Source organism: Archocentrus centrarchus, chromosome 19 (assembly GCF_007364275.1).
Source record: "Archocentrus centrarchus isolate MPI-CPG fArcCen1 chromosome 19, fArcCen1, whole genome shotgun sequence".
NCBI lineage: Eukaryota > Metazoa > Chordata > Actinopteri > Cichliformes > Cichlidae > Archocentrus > Archocentrus centrarchus.
The window spans coordinates 26,684,462-26,705,700 of record NC_044364.1 but is presented as its reverse complement, the minus strand read 5'-3'; the positions used below and the strand labels follow the sequence as shown (position 1 = coordinate 26,705,700).

General features: G+C 45.1%; 1 protein-coding gene across 4 annotated transcripts in view; it reads left to right on the top strand.

Annotated features, from left to right (window-relative positions):
* baiap2b (BAR/IMD domain containing adaptor protein 2b) overlaps window positions 1–21,239 on the top strand; it is a 77,770-nt gene that overhangs the window by 47,090 nt on the left and 9,441 nt on the right. For all 4 annotated transcript variants that reach the window (XM_030754564.1, XM_030754563.1, XM_030754562.1 and 1 more), the window contains 6 exons: window positions 12,729–12,881; window positions 15,402–15,638; window positions 18,293–18,497; window positions 19,490–19,691; window positions 20,020–20,100; window positions 20,683–20,851. In XM_030754564.1, the coding sequence (XP_030610424.1) occupies window positions 12,729–12,881; window positions 15,402–15,638; window positions 18,293–18,497; window positions 19,490–19,691; window positions 20,020–20,100; window positions 20,683–20,851 (1,047 nt within the window). The remainder of the gene's footprint in view (window positions 1–12,728; window positions 12,882–15,401; window positions 15,639–18,292; window positions 18,498–19,489; window positions 19,692–20,019; window positions 20,101–20,682; window positions 20,852–21,239) is intronic.

Sequence of the window (21,239 nt, the reverse complement as noted above, 5' to 3'; positions counted from 1 at the left end):
AGATTCTTGTTGTGCATCATAGGGCCCTCGTGGGAATCAGGTCTTGGTAGGAACAGGTGACACCAGTCAAAGGTGCAACAACAGACAGCGTGGTACACTGTATATACAGTATGGATTTGGGTGTTTATGACAGCAAAAAAGCTTGAAAGTTTGCCCATGAAATGAGGCCATAACTGCAGCATCCTCTACCATCCAGCTTTCAGTGAAATGATTGCACATTTTATTGGTGCCTTTTAAAAAAACACAGATAAAAGTAACGGCCGCTCGATCCTCAGGCTCAACACTGATGCTAATGTTAACTCAGCAAAACAGTAAAATTCAGAGCTTCTACCTAAGCACAGTCTGACATGTTAGTTGGACTTGGAGGAAAAGATAATTGTGGTGTTAAATTATGTTTATTAAAACCATTTTATCCTCCTTCCAATTTAATATTTTCATACTTCAATAGAAAGAAATCAGAAATATCAGCATTAGCATTGCACATTATGATTAATGCTGCAAGAGTTACAAGGTCTGCGCTCGATTTACTGAATCCCAGGATGAGAAAATAAAAATAAAAAGTAAAAAAAAAAATAGAATTGTTTTATTTTTCAGATTTTTCCTGTAATATAATATGAATATATATGAACTGTAAATAATAATTGCCAAAGATTTTCAGATTCCAGCTTCTCAAATGTGAGTGTTTTATATCATCGTAAATTAAATATACTGCATGCTTTTTGTACATGTATGCTGCACACAAAAAAGAGACTGTCCTGACTTTTTCCCTTTTTTTTGACTTTACATAAATCAGTACATAATGAATTTAGGTTATCATGAGCCTTAATAGTCTGGTTGGTGGTTTGATGTCAGCGCAGAGCTGTATCCCTTCATATGCATATTTGACTTGCTGCAGTCTCCTAAATGATTGACATCCTACTGAGGAAAAATTGACACTGTTGAGCAACAATGTGAAGGAGCTACATTGTCCAAACAGCAGCTCGATGGCAGGTTTTTCCACACTTTGAAGAAAGTCTCATCTTTCATCTTTCTGAGATCTCGTGTGTTCAGAGCCAACTTTGACTCTTCCCACACTGATTGATTGTAGAGACTGTAGACAGACTCGAGCCTGCAGCTCCTCATTTTTGCAGCCACACTGTGTGGCAACATGTTGCTTTGGCTGCTCTGCATAAAGGTTACAGCAACAAGCGTGAACTAAGCTGAAGACGCAGGTCTCTTCGCCGTCTTTTTTCTAAAGAAACTCTATTTCTGTGTTTCTCTCTATGAAGCAACAATGTGACTCATATTAACATTAAATTTAATATTTGTAAGATCCAAATTAAAGTATCAACACCAATCAACCACAAGATATTATCCATCATAAGAAGAAAACCAGGCATGATGTGGACCAACTGAGAATGCTGCACCGTTAAAACCTTTTTTTCTGACTTTATAGAGACTGTATAAATCAGTACATAATGAATTTAGGTTATCACGAGCCTTAATAGAGTCACACATAATGAGAAGAAAGCCAGGCGTTATGTGGACCGAGTGAGAATGCTGCACAGTTAAAACCTTTTTTCTTCATATTTATTTTTTTGCTGGAGATGAGAGGAAGTCAGCTTGTAGCCAGCTTGGCTGTGATTAATGATCTCGCTCTGTCGCTCCTGTGCTCTTGTTCTCCACGTGTAAGCACACTTAGCTGGCTGCATCACACATTTCTGCCTTACATAACCAGGCTGGTTTCTGTTGATAAGTCACTTTAATGCAAATGTTGAGTTTATGAATGGAGAGATATGCAGGCATTTTTGTTTTGATCATTTCATAGGCAAAAATAGAATTCACACTCTGTTCTCTGCTCCCATTATCATGGATTTCTGTAATGTTTGATCTCTAATGCATCTTTGATATGCCATAAAGCATTACAGCATTAAATACCAATGTGTCATAGACTGTAAAAATAGTCATAAGTTAACCCCAAGGCCAGCTTGGTGTATATAGGAAGCCAGTTTCCTATGTTGCTAAGACTATCCTGCCAGTATCCAGGCATAGAATGCATGTAAAAGATGGTCACAGACACCTATTCTGCTTTGAACTATAAATTTGCACCTGCTGAATAGAACTTCACCCTCTCATCCAAGTATGTTCACTTCAACCTCCTGATGCTAACGGGGCATGGATCGTGGATAGGTCCATCTTTTATATGCAGTCTTTGGGAAATGCCGCTTTTGGGACCAGCCTCCAGTCATGGCTTCGGGATTTGTAGTTTTTGAAATGGAAATTTAAATACAGTGGTGCTTTGAGCTGCATGCTAACATCAGCATGCTCACAATCATGTTACTGAGTGTGTAAGCATTAAGAAAGTTAATCTGCACGTAAGAACAGCTGAGAGTGATGGGAATACCATCAGGATTGCAGGTATTTGATAATGGACCACAGTAATGGACAAAGTGAAGTTCTTGAAAACCAAAACTCAGGATTTTTCATCACTTCAGATGTGATTAAAATTATTCACTTTAGATGTAAATGTAGGATTTTCTTATTTCTTTAAGGTAAATAAGCAGTGCTCGGCCACATACAGAACCGTCATGTATTTGATCATCAGGTTTTATTTCAGACACAGTTAAACCTCCTGATCACAGAGTCAGGATCTTACTGTATGTGTGTGTTATGATCAACCCTGAATCTATTTCATTCATTTGTTTTTACAGCTGTCAGGCTGCTCTGCAGCGAGTTAACACAATACTCTATTACTTTCAGCCTTTTGGCAGTTTGTGTTCACGTCAGTGAGACACAGATGAGGCTTTAGTTTAAGAAAACATATCAAAACTAAGTATTCTTTTACCTCTGCACTCTCTAACACTGCCTAACATCCCTCTGCTAAGCTTAGTTTAATTAGAAGGAACCTGGTAAGCTTTTTAAATGTCCATTTTCAGCACACTCATGTTTCATATTTGATATTCACCAGAGTTTTTGCACCAGTGCCCTTTAATGTGAAGAATCGGGCTTTAATGCTGATTGGGCTCCCTGTCAGCAGAAAGCAGGAGCAGCTTTGGCCACATTTATATTTGTGGAAAATGGGATCTTTGGGTGTCGAGTGGCTGATTGGCAATAACATGAATCTAATTAGGGCTCCATATCTGAGGGTGATCAGGCTTAATGTATTGAAGCTGCATGAATAATGGAGAAGGAGCTATGGTGAATAAATGTACTTGAATGTACAGTATATCAATTAGAGCATGCACTAAAACGTCCTATAGGCCTTATTCATTTCTTACTCATACATATGCAAATAAAGCATCAGGACTATCAGAGAATTCATGACATGAGATGTTGCATTCAAGTGCTCCTCATTCAGTTTTTGACGTTGGTTCTTATCTACCTGACAGATTAATTAAAAAAAGAAGGTAATAAGAAGCTAAATTGTGAAGCCTACTTAAATGTGATTGATTGATAGAACTGGGATTTCAAACATAAACCAGAAAGCTGCTGCTATCATTCATCTTCCCCATTGCAGATAAAAGAGATTACCCAAGTGAAAATGAAGCATTCAAACTTGGTTTGCTCCTGGACTCCTTTATAGGACAGGACCTTCTGTATCCTGACCAGAGTAAAGAAAATTTACACCCACAAAACTGCTGCTTTTCTAAAAGCTAACCACACTTTTTTTATTCCTGTTGAGGTATTGAGCACTAATTTTTTCTCCATCGAGTAGTGAGGCCAAAATGCTGTTCTCTCTGTTTTATCAAACATTAAATATGTTTGGGTGTTGGGAGGACACACAAACTGAAATAACTGTTTGCATGGTAGCTCAGGTGTAGTAAAAGTACAAGAAGAAGAAGAAATGGGAACACTGTGTAAATATGAGGAAAAACATAATTTTCAGAGATGAAATAATTCACATAAAAACTCCATACTTTAGACAAGAGTACATTTTTGGTCTGTCTTAGCTCCTGGCTTTATATTTGATCTGATCTCATACATAGAGGAGGAGGGCTTCAAGCTTGAGACAGAAGAGGCAGCTTCTGCTATCTAATTGTCCCCTTTTATGTTTTCTGGAAGATCCCAGAATCACGAGGAATTTGGTAGATAACCACCCGTTGATTTTGTAACTGTTTGAATAATAAAATTCTCAGGAAATAGGGCTGAGAGACGACGGAGGGAAAAAGCGGCCCATCGGTCACTTCTCCGTGATTGACTGCACTTATTTGGCCCCTCTAACCTCAGCAGGCTGCTTGGATTTAATACCTGCGAGCCGCTCCACCTCCATTATTTCTATGAGTCATAAATGGCCTTCATCTTCCTCTGCTGCTGCCACTTCTTTGTCACCATTTAATATTCCAGTGTGGGTGATTGCTACATGTTCAGCCTTTGTTCGCCCACATAAACAACTTTGTTTGAAGAAATTGTTCTTTTCTGCTAAATAAACATTCAGGCCGATCATTTTCTTTATTTTGTTGCACTCTGATTTGTAGCACCTGGCTAAGATTTATGGTGCTAACACATGAGGACGTCACCAGAGAAACGTTTCTGTGGAAAAAGGCTTTTATTTAATCCGTGTTTGCTTCTTTTTAAAAAGGAACATTTAAATGCAACCACCACTTTTCAATGCTTTGTGTTCATTTGCAGTAAAGATACTTGTGTGTGGTACTACTGAGCTTCAGTTGCCAACCATCAAATTTGTTGTAAACCATTTTACTTCTTCTCCTGGCTGCTCGCTTTAGGGGGCACCACAGCGAGTCATCTGCCTCACACTGCCTCATCTCACCCTATCCCAGCATTCTCCTCTGTCACACCAACCCTCTCCATGCCCTCCTTCATCCATGAACCTCCTCTGAGGTCTTCCTCTTTTCCTGCTGCCCGGCAGCTCCATCTTTAAAACACTTTATCCAGTATATCCACCCTCCCTCCTCTGCACACGTCCAAACCATCTCAGCCTCTCTGACTTTATCTCCAAGATAAGCGAGGCTCTTGTTGTGTAATATTGTTAAAAAATAAAATGAATAAAACTGAAACATCGGAGAAATGAACAAAAAGGTGGTTGAACTTTGTTTAAAATGCAAAAGCAAGCAGAGCTCATCTCCTCGTGTGGGAGGATTTGAATCACCAAATAGAATTTATTTATCATAACAGTTATTTTTCACTTTTATACACTAAAAACCATTTAAATGGTCCAAATATCCTAAACTTAAATATGTCAGAGGAATATAATACAGGGATCATTTTTAAAATCCGGACTCCACCTCATCCTCCAAATGAGGCTCTTTGTTTTTCACCTCATCTCACTGTAATCAGTTTGTATTGAAGAGTGAAGGATGAGATTAATTGCTGGTTGTTCTGCAGCCATTCCCTCATCTTACCCGTCAGTCCTGGGCTATTAGAGTCATTGTCATGGCCGGGGAGGAAACGGGCAAGGAAGGGCAAAAACGCAGGACTCCAGGGGTAACTTAAAAGGGCGTTTATTCCACTGGGGAAACACAAAAATACAAAAACCTTGGAAGGGAGGCACAGGGAGACGAAGGGCAGGCGCAGGGAACACGGGAACACAGGAACACAGGAACACACGGACACACAACGTCAACGACGCGACAGAGAAAAAAATGAAAACTGAGGGCTTAAATACACAATGGGTAATCAGGGCAAGAGGAAACAGCAGGGAACAACAGGTGAGGCAAATGAAACTAATTACACAGGGGAAGCAAAGCTAAACACAAAGCACAAGGAAATCACATTGGCAAAATAAAACAGGAAGTGATAAACCAAGGAACACGCAGACAAGTCACAACACTGGGAACATGACAAACATACAGGGAGGACAAACTCAGGAAATAAACTATTAACACAAAACGCTGGGCCAACGGCCCAGGACATGACAGTACCCCCCCCTCAAAGGCCGGCTCCCGACGGCCAAAACCAGAAACAAAACCAGACAAGGGCGGGAGGCGGGGGACCAGGAAGGAGGGCCCGAAACAAAAACAGCCAGGGAGCAAACAACGTCAGGAACAAACCCAAAAACACAAGGAAGCACTGGAGCAAGGGAAGAGCACAAGGGCAAAAAACAATAAGCAAAAGGAACAGAACAAAGAAAAGCAATGGCACAAGCTGAATAACAGTCCAAAAACCAGAGCAAAACATGGGGATGAGAAAACAAAAAACCGGACGAAATAAAAAGCGACAGCACAAGGCCGGAGAGCTCCAATGTCCAAAACAGGGGGTCAAAACAAGGAACAGTCCAGGAGCTATGACAAAACAAAAAACAGCAGGGGAAAAAACAGTCCACAGTTCAGGGGAGTCAGTGGGAAATCCAGAAACAAAAAACACACAGTTCAGGAGGCCGCAGAGGCCAAGGGGCCACAAAGCAAAATCCCAACGAGGGAGGCCGACCGCGCTCCCAGCGGCGGCGGCGACGAGGACGAGAAGGAATCACTGGAGGCCGACCGCGCTCCCAGCGGCGGCGGCGACGAGGACGAGAAGGAATCACTGGAGGCCGACCGCGCTCCCAGCGGCGGCGGCGACGAGGACGAGAAGGAATCACTGGAGGCCGACCGCGCTCCCAGCGGCGGCGGCGACGAGGACGAGAAGGAATCACTGGAGGCCGACCGCGCTCCCAGCGGCGGCGGCGACGAGGACGAGGGGGAGTCACTGGAGGCCGACCGCGCTCCCAGCGGCGGCGGCGACGACGAGGGGGAGTCACTGGAGGCACACCGCGCTCCCAGCGGCGGCGGCGGAGACGAGGAGAAGACACTGGAGGCCGACCGCGCTCCCAGCGGCGGCGGCGGAGACGAGGAGAAGACACTGGAGGCCGACCGCGCTCCCAGCGGCGGCGGCGGAGACGAGGAGAAGACACTGGAGGCCGACCGCGCTCCCAGCGGCGGCGGCGGAGACGAGGAGAAGACACTGGAGGCCGACCGCGCCCCCAGCGGCGGCGGCGGCGACGACGAAGACACACCAGAGCCGCAACATGCCCGGACTCCCCTGAGCCCAGGGCGGTCAAGGACACAGGAAACTCGGAAGGTCCGAACCGAGCGGGACCCCCTGGCGGCTCGGACTGAGCGGAACACTCCGAAGACTCGGACTGAGCGGGACCCCCTGGCGGCTCGGACTGAGCGGGACCCCCTGGCGGCTCGGACTGAGCAGGACTCTCCGGCGCGGAGCGCTCGGACTGAGCGGAGACCCCCATCGGCTCGGACTGAGCGGGACCCTCTGGCGCGGAGTGCTCGGACTGAGCGGGACCCCCTGGCTCGGACTGAGCGGAGACCCCCATCGGCTCGGACTGAGCGGGACCCTCTGGCGCGGAGCGCTCGGACTGAGCGGAGACCCCCATCGGCTCGGACTGAGCGGAGACCCCCATCGGCTCGGACTGAGCGGGACCCTCTGGCGCGGAGCGCTCGGACTGAGCGGAGACCCCCATCGGCTCGGACTGAGCGGGACCCCCTGGCTCGGACTGAGCGGAGACCCCCATCGGCTCGGACTGAGCGGAACTCCCTGGCTGCATTGCAGGGCACGCAGCCGTCTCCTCCGACGACTGGGGCTGCTTTGCAGATAGATCGGGTGAGTCAGATGGTGAGGATGAGGGTGACAGGAGAGCTGACTGAGGGCGAGCTAGTGCTACACTAGCGAACTGCGTGGAAGCAGACTGAGACTGGGAGGTGGCTGGAGCTACAGCAGACTGAGGACGAGGGAGAGCGGCTGGCTGAGAGCTAGGGAAATCAGGCTGCGTGGAAACTGACCGAGAGCTAGGGAAATCAGGCTGCGTGGAAGCTGACCGAGAGCTAGGGAAATCAGGCTGCGTGGAAGCTGACCGAGAGCTAGGGAAATCAGGCTGCGTGGAAACTGACCGAGAGCTAGGGAAATCAGGCTGCGTGGAAACTGACCGAGAGCTAGGGAAATCAGGCTGCGTGGAAACTGACCGAGAGCTAGGGAAATCAGGCTGCGTGGAAACTGACCGAGAGCTAGGGAAATCAGGCTGCGTGGAAACTGACCGTGAGCTAGGGAGATCTGGCTGCGTGGAAACAGACCGAGAGCTAGGGAGATCTGGCTGCGTGGAAACAGACCGAGAGCTAGGGAGATCTGGCTGCGTGGAAACAGACCGAGAGCTAGCTAACACTGGGGCCTGAGAGGGAGCTGACACAACTGGAGCTACAGAAGGAGCAGGAGCTGAGGGAACTGGGACCAAAACCGAAGGAACTAAGACAGGGGCTGAGGGAACTGACTGAGAGGGCACTGAAACAGCTGACACTGGGGACCGAGGAAGAGTTACTGGAGCTAGAGCTGACTGAGGGCGAGGGAGAGCGACTGGAGCTAGAGCTGACTGAGGGCGAGGGAGAGCTGCTGGCTGCGTGGGAGCAGACTGAGGGAGAGCCGACTGCGTGGAGACTGACTGAGAGCTAGAGAGAGCTGACTGCGTGGAGACAGACTGAAGAGGCACTGTGGACGACACTGAAAACTGCTGTGAAGGCTTGGACCTGGCTGCCCCCACCCGCGGAACAGGAGCGGGCGCAGAGGTCAGCCCGTCCGTGGCTGCCTCCCCCCGCGGAACAGGAACGGGCGCAGAGGTCAGCCCGTCCGTGGCTGCCTCCCCCCGCGGAACAGGAACGGGCGCAGAGGTCAGCCCGTCCGTGGCTGCCTCCCCCCGCGAAACAGGTACGGGCGCAGAGGACAGCCCGTCCGTGGCTGCCTCCCCCCGCGAAACAGGTACGGGCGCAGAGGACAGCCCGTCCGTGGCTGCCTCCCCCCGCGAAACAGGTACGGGCGCAGCGGACAGCCCGTCCGTGGCTGCCTCCCCCCGCGAAACAGGTACGGGCGCAGAGGACAGCCCGTCCGTGGCTGCCTCCCCCCGCGAAACAGGTACGGGCGCAGAGGACAGCCCGTCCGTGGCTGCCTCCCCCCGCGAAACAGGTACGGGTGCAGAGGACAGCCCGTCCGTGGCTGCCCCCACCCGCGGAACAGGAACGGGTGCAGAGGTCAGCCCGTCCGTGGCTGCCCCCACCCGCGGAACAGGAACGGGTGCAGAGAGCTTCACAGAGGCTGGCGGAACCTGGGGCTCCTGGAGACGAGCTGGCATCACAGCAGACAGGGGCGAGCGCGACCGGGGGGGAGCGTGACGATACCGGGTGCGCTGCTTCCTCCGCTTTCTGTTGGAGTGGGAGGCACGATTCTCTACATCCAGAATGTCCACTAGCAGAGGAGAATCAATGATTTCTACATCTTGCGGCAGCCAACAGAGGTCGGGCTGCGCGACGGTGGAGTGGGAAAAAGTCTCAGCACTTGCCGCAATAATATCGAGCCCGGTGGTACTCACGGAGGTGGTGGCCTGTGCGTGAAGCGGTGACAATGTCCGCGGCGTTATACCGCTCGGGTCTTGGGGAGAGGTGAGTGGAATGGAAGATGGCAGGGCCTGAGAGCAAGGCAGCGCCAGTGGCGATGAGGGGCCATGGAGAGGAGGAGACGAGGATAAGCCGTCTGGCTGCAGGAGAGGTGCATTAGCGATGGCTTGAAGAAAAAAATTTGAGTCCCTGCCCTGGACTGGGCGGCCAATATTGTGCAGTTCATATTGTAGGTTCTTTCGGAGCATGATTATTGAATGGGCAAGTGAAGCGGTGTCAGGATGGGTGAGGAGCCAGGTGGAGGACGAAATAAGTCCACAACAGAAAGCTAATTGTATTAACCGGTGGTGACTGGTGGGGGCCTGAACAATTCTCTCGGAGAAATCCTTGAGCTCCTGGATCTTCTCTTCTTGCTCAGAGAGGGTCCTTATATCTGCGGGGTCCATAGTTTGGTCGCGTCGTTCTGTCATGGCCGGGGAGGAAACGGGCAAGGAAGGGCAAAAACGCAGGACTCCAGGGGTAACTTAAAAGGGCGTTTATTCCACTGGGGAAACACAAAAATACAAAAACCTTGGAAGGGAGGCACAGGGAGACGAAGGGCAGGCGCAGGGAACACGGGAACACAGGAACACAGGAACACACGGACACACAACGTCAACGACGCGACAGAGAAAAAAATGAAAACTGAGGGCTTAAATACACAATGGGTAATCAGGGCAAGAGGAAACAGCAGGGAACAACAGGTGAGGCAAATGAAACTAATTACACAGGGGAAGCAAAGCTAAACACAAAGCACAAGGAAATCACATTGGCAAAATAAAACAGGAAGTGATAAACCAAGGAACACGCAGACAAGTCACAACACTGGGAACATGACAAACATACAGGGAGGACAAACTCAGGAAATAAACTATTAACACAAAACGCTGGGCCAACGGCCCAGGACATGACAGTCATTACAGAGACAGTCGGTCACTTCCTGAAAACCATCTGAGTGTGTTTGAACAGGCTGTGGATGGTGTATCTGTGTGGATTCATAATTTCATAGATAAACTTTCTAAAGGCTTTTGCACAGAATCTTAAAATAATCACTCCATATTCTTATTTATTCCTACTTACATTACAGTCGTAATCTAGTCAGAGTTTTAAAGCACTTGCAGTAATAAAGTGAGTAAATGACCCCCCAGTGAAGGATAATCGTAAAGCTAACGAGCATCTGTAGTTAAGCCTTTGTACAAAATGACTGTCATAAACAGCACATGGTTTAAAAAAGAGAGAAGATATTTCCATAGAGAATTACACACCTAACCAGTTATATGTGTGATGAACAACTCTGCAAATCCTCTTACTAAATATAGTTTTATTTTCTTACAGTTGGTGGGCAGAAAATCCACCACATCTGTAAAATTACTAAAGAAATATGTCTTCATAACCAATAGAGAAGTGAAACCTTCACGTGTCTCTATGTATTAGAGTCCATGATACATGATATGCCTGTGTTTGTGTTTCGCCATTTCTATCATCGATGATCTCTTAATTAAATCTGTCAGCCTGCAGAGCACTATGGCTGCATTTTAATTGGAGCACTATTTAAAGGCTCACTGCACCCGTATTCAGGGTTCAGTTTGCGCAGTCTTTTGTATTTTCTTCAGTAAATTAAATTATTTTTATTTACAGTGTACATACAGTCAGTTCACACCAAAGGTCATCTCAAGATGCTTTATATTGTAAAGAACCTACGCTATCGAAGCAGACATGCAGAGCTACCTGCAGCAGGTAGCTCTGCATGTCTGCTTTGGCAGAGTTTTACACTGGATGCACTTTCCGATGCAACCTTTCACTTTCCGAACGAATGTGAAAAATCAGACAGTCAGCTGTGATGAAGCAGGACCCAGAACAACACGCAGGAAAACAAACTATGGATGAGAGTAGACAAGAGTCAGGGAATTCAACTCAGTATTGTAAAGACTACAGTAATGACATGCAGTGATCGTAAATAAATGCATCTGAGAGCAAAGTGCTCTGTTGGGATGATATGGAGGGCTTTAAGATATGATGAGGCCTGATGAGTCAGGGCCTTGTATGTGAGGAGAAGGATTTTAATTCTGGATTAAAATAAAAAACCAGTAAAGAGATGCTAGTGTGGGAGAAATATGCTGTCTGTGTTAATACTCACACTGCAGCGTTCTCAATGAACTGAAAGGCCTTTGAGGAGCTTACAGGCATAGTCCAGCATGGAAATATCAATGCACAGTGATTTTGATCATTGCATAAAATACTACAGCTTAGCTCTTTTTATGCGTTCAGTTTCTTATGTGTAGGTAAGTATGATGTAGAGCCCGTAAGGCAGGAATATGAATATGTTGCATTAAAGGACTAATTAGTACGTCTGGTGTTGCTTAATGTGTGATGGTGATTATAGCACAGCGTTAGGTAACTCAAGTGCTACTTAAGTCATCTCCTGCCAACACCAGTTTTTATTTTTTAGGATCTAGTGTTAGTTCAAACAGCCAGTCACGTATGGCAGTGCGCAGGCTTCTAACTTTCCCTGCAAACAACCATCATTAGGTCACTAACACTTCATCCTGTCTCACGCTCAGAAAATGCTGGTTCACATTATGTGACACTGTGGGAATCTTTCAGTTACGTAAGTGAGCCTGTGGATAAACTTGGGTTCATTCTACTTTTGGCTTTGTGGGCCTCAAGGTGATGCTGGATGTGGATGAGTGGCTCCACTTGTTTGGTGGAGAGGAGCTGTCCTGCAGCCCGATGCAGTACAAGCACTAAATGGACTGAGTGGGCTGAGCTGGTGAAGGAGGTTGAACGAGTTTAAAAGCTCGATGTAGCTCCAAAAGAGCGAGTTCCAGCTAATCTACAGGAAATTTAGAGCACTGTGATCACATAATAGATGTATGATCAGACAGCCGGGAGGGCTTCACTTTCTAATTCACGCCTTTCAGGTCTGATGTGCTCTGACATTTTCCATTTCGTTTTCAGGGCGGCATATGAAAGCCCAATTTGTCTGCTTTTTTTATATGTCGTGATTGTGATGTATGATGCCTGAGCCAACATCATACTGTCCATTATCTGAACTTATTTAAAGCTTAAAGGCTTGATTCGCCCACTTTAGATAACCGATTTCTTTGAGTGTCCAGGGTAATAAACACATTTCATCCCTGAACTTCTGCAAAGAGACATTTCTGTAAACAGATGTTGGAGTTTAATAATTTTCTAAATGCAATGAAATAGATTTCACTCACTCCAGAGTCTCTCAGCATGACCTTTTTGGCTTATCAATAATCAGAGGAGACGTTGCCCTTTCCATTCCAGTTTATGGCGTTCAGCTTGAACCGCAGAACTTTATTATTGAGAGAGACTGGATTAAGATGTGCTGTTTTGTTTTTGTTTCTTTTTTGCTCCTAGTACGTGGAGGCTATCAGTAATAAGCAAAGCGAGCTGGATAACTACATTGCGGAGGGCTACAAGAACGCTCTGTCTGAGGAGAGGAGGAGGTACTGCTTCCTGGTGGATCGTCAGTGTGCTGTGGCCAAAAACAGCAGTGCTTACCACAGCAAGGTGAGAAGGAGCGCACCAGCGATACATCTGATATCTCTGTGCTGATGTTGGTTCAGAACAAAGGTTGGGCTGTTATGCAGCCCCTCAGCTCATCTTCTGTCTGAAAAAAGATGATTTAGATCCTCCACCCTTAAGGCCCCCCACCCCAACCATATTAGGATAACGTCAGAAACCCAGTGTTTAGAGTGGCTTAACAAAAACAGAGCTTCACCTCATTGTTTAGCTGTCTGGTTAGTAATTTTTTCTTTAGGGATTCTCACCACTCTCATAAAATCTTTATCAGCTGGTGCACATAGCACAGCCTCAGCTAAAGTATGACACATGTTCCTCAGGACGCCAAAGATGCTGAATATTGGAGTTTAGTCCAAATGACTGATGGTGTTTCTGTCTAACTTCAAAGCTGCATGTTTTCTGAATATAATAATCTGTTTCTTTGTTACCATCTTCTTCTTCAAAACACTGCGACTCTCTGCATTTATTCATGCATTAATGCAATAAACAACCCAACGGACGCCTCAGATCCATCAGCCAATCAGGACTCTCTCCCATATCACACCCCCTCACAAATGCTAAAATGTGAAATTTTTGTTTCCTGTTATGTCTGTAAAATGTCAATTATTTAAAAAAAAGTGTCAAAGGGAAGTGCGAGAGGATGTAGAGGAGGAGGATGGGAGGCAGTGGGGAGGTCAGTGGGAGGGAGAGTGACCTACTTCTGCAGGAACACTTGGTTCAGACTCACTGTGTGGGGGAGTGAAGTGTCTGAATGGGTGATTGATAGACAGAGGGAGGAAGCACAGAACACAAACTGCTGCTGTGATGATAAAACACCCTTAAAAGAATACATTAGTCTTCGTTCTCATTATTACTTATTTAAAATTGTTTCAAGCAAACCTGCTAACATCTCAGTTTTCAGCTTTTTCGGTGTAAGGCTTTGAGGCTCTGAATGTCTTTGGAGTTTGAGCTCATCATTGAACTAATGCTGCTGCGTTGGATTTGGCTGTAAGATGATGATTTTAAGAGTTAATACTGCATAATCCTAATGTATAGTTGCTCAGCCCCAATGAGCTGTTGCTCAGGTACAGGTAGTGTACCGAGTTACCCTTCAGGAGCAAATGTGCTGTTGCTGTTACTTTGCGAGGTCTCAGATTACTCGTTACTGTAGCGAGTGGTCCTTTCATGCTGTTGTCAATCAGCGGGAAAAAAAAGAAAGAAAGAAAAAGAGCCGCCTTCTGATTTTTGTCAGCACTACTAAAGCTCTGTCCACCTACACACTACCTTAACTATGTGAATGCTAACTCCAATTGTTCTGACTCATCTTTTCCACCAACATCTACATGAACGGAGTGATTTGGATGAAAACATAAAGCATACGTGGGTCATTTTCATTCATCGCAGTTTCACCGCTCGAGGTGCAAAAAGAAAGTGTGTTTCTTTCTGACCTGCTTTGTCTGTTCAGCAGTGTTTTAAAGTCCCTGAAACAAAAGCAGTTTCTGTAACTCATCACATCCTGTTTTAATAATGGACTTGTACGCATGTGACCTCACATGGCCATCTCTCAGTTCATCAACCTAAGTCACTGCAGCATTTGAGTCCCCACTAACGTGATACTGAATTTGTACTTTCTTCCCTTTTGTGTATGTGTGAGTTTATTTGATCATCCCACCCACACCCACACACCTGACACTGTGGCCCACATAAGCTCAGCGGGGCCAGACGACCTTGGAGCCACACTGTGTTTATCCTCCACACCAGCCTGGCATGGTTAAAACCTGTTTGAGAGCACATTCTGCTCACTGTCGTTTTTTATTCACGAAAACTCAGAACTTTATTCACTTATAAATGCAAATGAAGAGTATCTTTACGTAACTGGACTGCTGGATAATGTTTGGCTTCTTATCCCTTGTGGCTCCCTTTTCCTTTTTTCTTGCATCACCTTTTGTGTCCTTCTGATTTTATGAAAAATGTGTTGCCATATTGATGTACAGGCAACAAAAAAAGCAGCTTTATTTCAGAGGGTAAACAAACTAGAGGAATGTATGCACACCCACTGCAACAAGAGGTAAATGCTGCTGAAGAAAACAGAAACATGAACACTGTGGAGCTCCAGTTTGACCTGTTTATCACCCCACAAAAAGTCATGTTTTCAGCACATCTGTTAGTTTTTGTTTTTTAGCTTTTTTCTTTCTGAACTGCTTTCCTTGAGTGGAAAATGTGCAATAATGGATTATGATTGTTTGCAGAAGCATGTTTTTGGTGCTGTCTATCTTTGTGTGTGAGGATGGAGGATGTGCAGAAGAAGCTGTTAGTAGTTAGGTGCATCACTTAAAAAAAACAGTGATACTGAATATTGGCTTTGGTGGAGGAATGCACTCTGCTAGTACCCTAAAGATTCAAATTGACACCTTATTCTGGACTTTTTGACTACAAAGTATTTCAAGTCCAAATGGGCCAAAGATCTTGCAAAGGCAGTCTAAATTAACAACAGTGCCACTCTCAAACCCTCTCATCTCCTTTTTCCAGGGAAAGGAGCTTTTATGCCAGAAGATCCCACTGTGGCATCAGGCGTGTGCCGAGCCCAACAAACTGCCAGATCGTGCCATGTTTCTGGCTCAGCAGATGAGCGGTGCAGCGGGCACCATGCCTCCTGGTGCTCATCACCCTGGCATGCCCATCACTGAGCCTATTCCCGGTGCTAAACCCCTGCCAGTGCCTCCAGAACTGGCAGCCCTCAGGGCCAGTGGTGGCATGGGACAGCAGGTGAGTTCATTCAGTTTACCAAACACCTACATACTTCCTGTTCTTCAGGAACACATATTGATGGAAAACACACCTGTTATCACTGTGCTCCACTGAGCTCTTTGTGCATTTGCTGTGAGAGAGGACTCACTCTGATTCAAGCTTTGACTCTAAAATGTCCTCACTTATGTAATGTGCTATAGACTGTATATAAAAGATGCAGTGACGTGCGGTGAGGGTCGTGACTGGTGAGGCACTGACGTCATCACATCAGATTTACAAACATATAGCTTATTCACCATTTGATTGGCAACAGTTGTTTTGTTTAAAATTAACATAGTCTGAAGCAAACCTTTTAGCTCCTGTGTTGGTCTTCCTTTAATTATTATCTTCTGCTTCGATTGAAAGTCCAGTTTAGAAAATTCTTTCAGTTGAGTTATGTAATCTTCCATGTTGAACATAAGGCCAAGCAACAGGAAAAACTAACTGGCCTTGCTAACTGTTTATGGTAGCTTGCCGCCGAGGAGTCGTAGAGTCCCTGGGATCACCAGCGCCCCCTACCATGAGGCACGAGAACTGCGTGCCTCACCTAGAGTCTCTTCGCAGCAGTTTCATGATCGCTCAACACAAGAATGCATTACACACACATACAGTTGTTAATGAAAAAAACAAAAAATAAACTGTGCATTATATACACCAGCTAAAATATGGAAATTTAGTTCATATAGTAAAAGTGCAGTGAGACCGGAAAGTAATCCGGTCTCACTGCATAGCATGCCAGCACAGTTAGTAGTCATTGGCAATGACTATACTGAGCCGCACCACGGATTGCGCAATCCGTGGTGCGGCTCGCCGGGCTGGTGCCTCACCGTTCGTCTCTTAGTATTTGACCGGCAAATGCGAAAATTCAGCGATTTTGAAAAAACTAATCTAAAAATGGTGTAGTTAAATGGAAAAGAACTTTAAAATACAAATCACTGAATGAATATAACCATTTAATTTATTTTTTAATTTTATATTTCCACGATGACAGGTGAGGCCGTGCCTCACCTGCCTCCCCTGACTGCACGTCACTGAAAAGATGAATGGAGCTACCATGATGTCACTCAATAGCTCGTTGTGAAGCCTTGAGCTGTTTTCACTGTCACTAGCTTTTTGAAACTGGAGCACAGTGGGCGGATCGATCCAAATATTGATAATATCGATGCCAATGTTGGTATGGATATTGATCAAAACCAATGTAATGAGATTGATACTTTAGCTTTAGTTTCTCTCCTGTATGCAGTGCTACGGTTTCATCAAAGATGCGAACTGACTGTCTGTTTAAATGTCGCTCCTGTCACAGCACAGAGCAGGCACACCTTGCTCTTCCCCTCCCCACAGTGTTTTGATGTTATACCGTTACGTGACATGTAACATATTTTACTTGGGAACAAAAAGGAATTTGCTTTAAATGTTTTATAATGTTTTGGAGTGATAATTTTGTACAGCTTGTTTATTTAAGAAAAAATCCAGAAAATTAGTGAAGGGATATTTTTTTTATTACATTTTTGTATTATATTTTCTAAACACTACCTGGAAAAAAAGTTTTAATTTGTTCCTGAGTGATCATTTTGTCCACTTTATTTAAGAAAAAAAAATCCAGACATCACAAAATATGGGGAAAATTGTTTTGTTACTGTTCTATTGTTTTTTGTTACTATTTTTTATTTACCTATAAACTTTGCCCAATTCTATCCTGGGTTTTAACTAATTAATGATCCAAAAGAACCAATAACAAAACACTGAAACATCATGAAAATTCTTCATAATTATTAAAAAGTATCGGTATCGGTATCAGTATCAACGATACTGGCCCTGTGTTTACTTGGTATCAGATCGATACCAAATCTTGCAGTATCACACACCACTAGAGCACAGTTCAAAGCTCATCCGCTAACTGACTTGTCAATCATAGGCATAAAAAAAAAAAAAAAAAATCACTGAGGTCGCCCCCTGCTGGCGGTTAGAAAGAATGCAGGTTTAGGGCACTTCTACATTGACTTCAGATTTCAAGCCCAGAAGCTGCGTCTGCCTTTTATATGGAGTTTTAGAATATATGCTCACTCTCCAAAAAAAGGCTTTACTCTTAAGGTTTAAGAATGAAACTGGTACATGAAGCAGATGCCCATCAGTTGGTCGCCCTTAATAAAGCCTTGGAAATCATCAGGAGGTGTTGACTCCAGATGTGGCGGCTGCATCAAAACATCCTCACAAACCCTGAGTGAAGGATAATGAGTCATTAGCAAACCATGGTAATTAGCTTGATGCACAGAAGAGGCCTGAATCCCTACATCATCAGGCTCTTTTACCTCCTGCCCTTGCAGGCTGGTTACCGAAAAAAGAAAACAAACTGTTTTACGTCATGATTCAAATTACAAACCGGAGTTTTAGAACCACAGACTATATATATATATATATATATATATATATTTTGAAATTCTTTTTGCTGTGTCCCAGCTAAGATAAGTTTATCTTTAAGCATGAACTCAAGCAGTGGTTTCATTAATCACAATTTCATGACCCAGATCCACTCTCCTCCTTCATTATAACTAATGAGCTGCAAGATGTTGTGTAACAGCCTTTGATGACGTAATGAGAAATAAGTCTGCATTTTTATTTTATTGTCTTTCCAGAGGCTGATGGGAGGTGTGGAAGGAGGGATGCCTGTGATGAATGGTACAGCCGGCGTCCACGGAGGAGAAGACTACCAGCAGTGGATGGAGGGCAAAATCGCCCAGGGCAAGGTGTCACCCCAGACTCAGCGGCATGGAGGGGAGGTGTACTCCAACACCCTACCTGTGCGGAAGGCTGCCCCAGCCAAGAGCAAGACCACACTGAGTAAGAACACACTGTGGACTAAATGTGTCCATTCTGTTATGATGTTTAATGTAGCAGAAGTCCTGGCAACATTCACACAAATACTGAGCAAGGATTTTTTTTATTAACTGAGCCCTGCACAGACTTGGTAATCCTAAATGTATTTTCAAATTAAGAAAGGATCAGAAGGCTGCGTGTAATATAAAAATAGCAGAAGCTTCATCCAGTCTTGTGTGGCTGTTTTAGTTTTACTGAACATTTGCAGTTTACTTCAGCCTTATTTGAGCCTCAGCTAGCAGCTCTTTTCAGCCTCGATGTGCACAGCAATGAACAGCAAAATGATGATGAACCTTAGCTTGAAGAAGAAAGGAACCTCTAGCAGCAAAAGAGCCAGACATATTTTTTTCAGGAGTTGATGAAAACACAAAAGAGGAAACCAAACATAATTACTGGAGTTATATTCAAGAGGATATGAAATGGCACTCTAAATAAATGGTTCTGTTTGTTTCTGACAGCTGGATATGTAACAAATACAATCACTTGAATATTGTGTTCCAGTTATTTCAGGGCAGTGACTTTGGCAGCTTGTTGTGGAGTTTTCTGCTGTTTGGTGGCAAAAAGAAAAAAACAGATTTAACTTGGCCTTCAGTGTGCTTTTAATCACAGTGAATGTACTTGGAAAGTATATTTCCAGAAAGAAATGCCTGCATCTCAGATATAAAGAAAGAGCTAATGAGATGACCTGGCTACCACACACATGCTCTGTACAGTTTTAATAAGAAAGAGGCCAAAGCAAGTGGGAATAGAAGGAGATGTGATAATAAAGCCGAGAAAGACAGACTGTGAGTTAAAATAGATGCAGAGAAGGAGCATATTTCACAAAAAGATGAGTCATTTTAAAATGTGAGCAGTACATTGAATAAAATCTCTGTAGAAATACTGTACTGTATGCTAAAAACATTGTTGAGAGGTTTGTGGCAGAAACTGTCCTCATCCTCCTCTCATCTCTACAGCAGAGACCCGCACGCTGCCCCGGTCCAGCTCCATGGCAGCAGGTCTGGAGAGAAATGGAAGAACTCGTGTCCAGGCTGTCTTCTCTCATGCAGCCGGTGACAACAGCACACTGCTCAGCTTCGCCGAGGGCGATGTGATAACCCTGCTGGTACCAGAGGCCCGTGATGGCTGGCACTATGGAGAGAATGAGAAGACGAGGATGTGAGTGCTATATGCCTGCTCTTATAATGGTTCTTTCATAAACTATTCAACAGCTTTCATTGAACTGCAGTGGAGAGTTGGTCAAAAAGCTCCAAATATAGTTGTGTCAGGGCCACTTTGCAGCGCACCTATTTATATTTATAGTATGGCTCTGTGCTGGGATCTTCCCACCTGAATAAGTCAGAAATAGGATGATGAGCATGAGGTGGAAGAGTTGGGGTGAAGGTGGGTTGCAAAGTGGCTTGCAGAAGTAGCAGCAACTGCAGGCTGCAGGTGCTAATACAAGAGCAAATTCATTTTGTTTATACCTGATGTTCCCTTTCTCCAGGCGTGGCTGGTTTCCCTTCTCCTACACTCGGGTGATCACTGACAGCGATGGAGACTCTATGAGGCAACTTCGAGTACACAAGTGGGTGTTTGCACTTTGTAGACTTTATCACCTTGAATGCATCAGTAAACTGAATATTATTAATGTTACTCAAATATTAAGGAAGTCAAAGACAGAACAGCATTAGCAAATTGGTTAATTTTCAAAATAAAAGACCCTGACTAAACTGTTGAGATTAGAAGCTGTGCGAAAGAGAGAACGAAACCCCATCAGAGAAGCAACATCACGCACGCACGCACGCACACAGTGTATTCCTGGGTAATATTACACACTTGTTTTTCTTACACTAGGCTATTCTGACTCAAAATAAAACTGTGATATGATTTACTGACACTAGGAGCAATAATGTATTACATCGCTGTTTTACAGGGCTTAAGTGTAATATGGTTACAGTAATGTATCCCCAACACTCAAAATGATACTGTGTCTTGTAATAAAACTAACCAATCATGAAATGCTTCCAAAATCAAAAGCAGTCCCCTGATGACTCCTGTACATCTTCCCTGCCTAGAAACATCACATTAGTGCCTGATTGGCCCAGGAGGAGTTGGGGACAACATTGTTTAGTTTCCTCATTTTCTGTGTACTTCTTCGTGTTTCTAGTCTCCACCACGGCAAAAGCAGCAGCACAGGCAACCTTCTAGAGAGAGAAGACATGGCTCTCCCCGTCCCTGATTACGGCATCCACTCCCGTATGGCAGCACAGAGCGCCGCTGCGCTGCATGGCAGACAACAACGCCCCTACAGTGTGGCGGTGCCAGGCTTCTCACAGGTGGGGGGCCTGCAAAACAAGCAGACAAACACATGCAAACTCGCATCCACCCACATGGGTTCACACATGACACATGAGCAGTCTCACGAAACCTGGCAAAGATCTTGTCTGTCTCAGAAAGTTTGGAGGTGCTGCCAACCTGAAGAAGCCTTTCTCTGACAGACTTTTACTTAACCAGCACTCAGCTTGTAGAGGAGTGCTCTGCCACCCCAGCTTACATAAATGCACAAATCAGTTCTGCTTCACTTCACATTCCTGCTTGTGGATGGTCGAGTGTAAGATGTGGCACAGCTCAGACTGAAGAGGTCTGCCGCTGCCTCTGAAATAAGTGCTTCTGACAGGGATCAGCTGATAGCAGAGTTGGCGTTCACCCAGGCTAGAGAGCAGG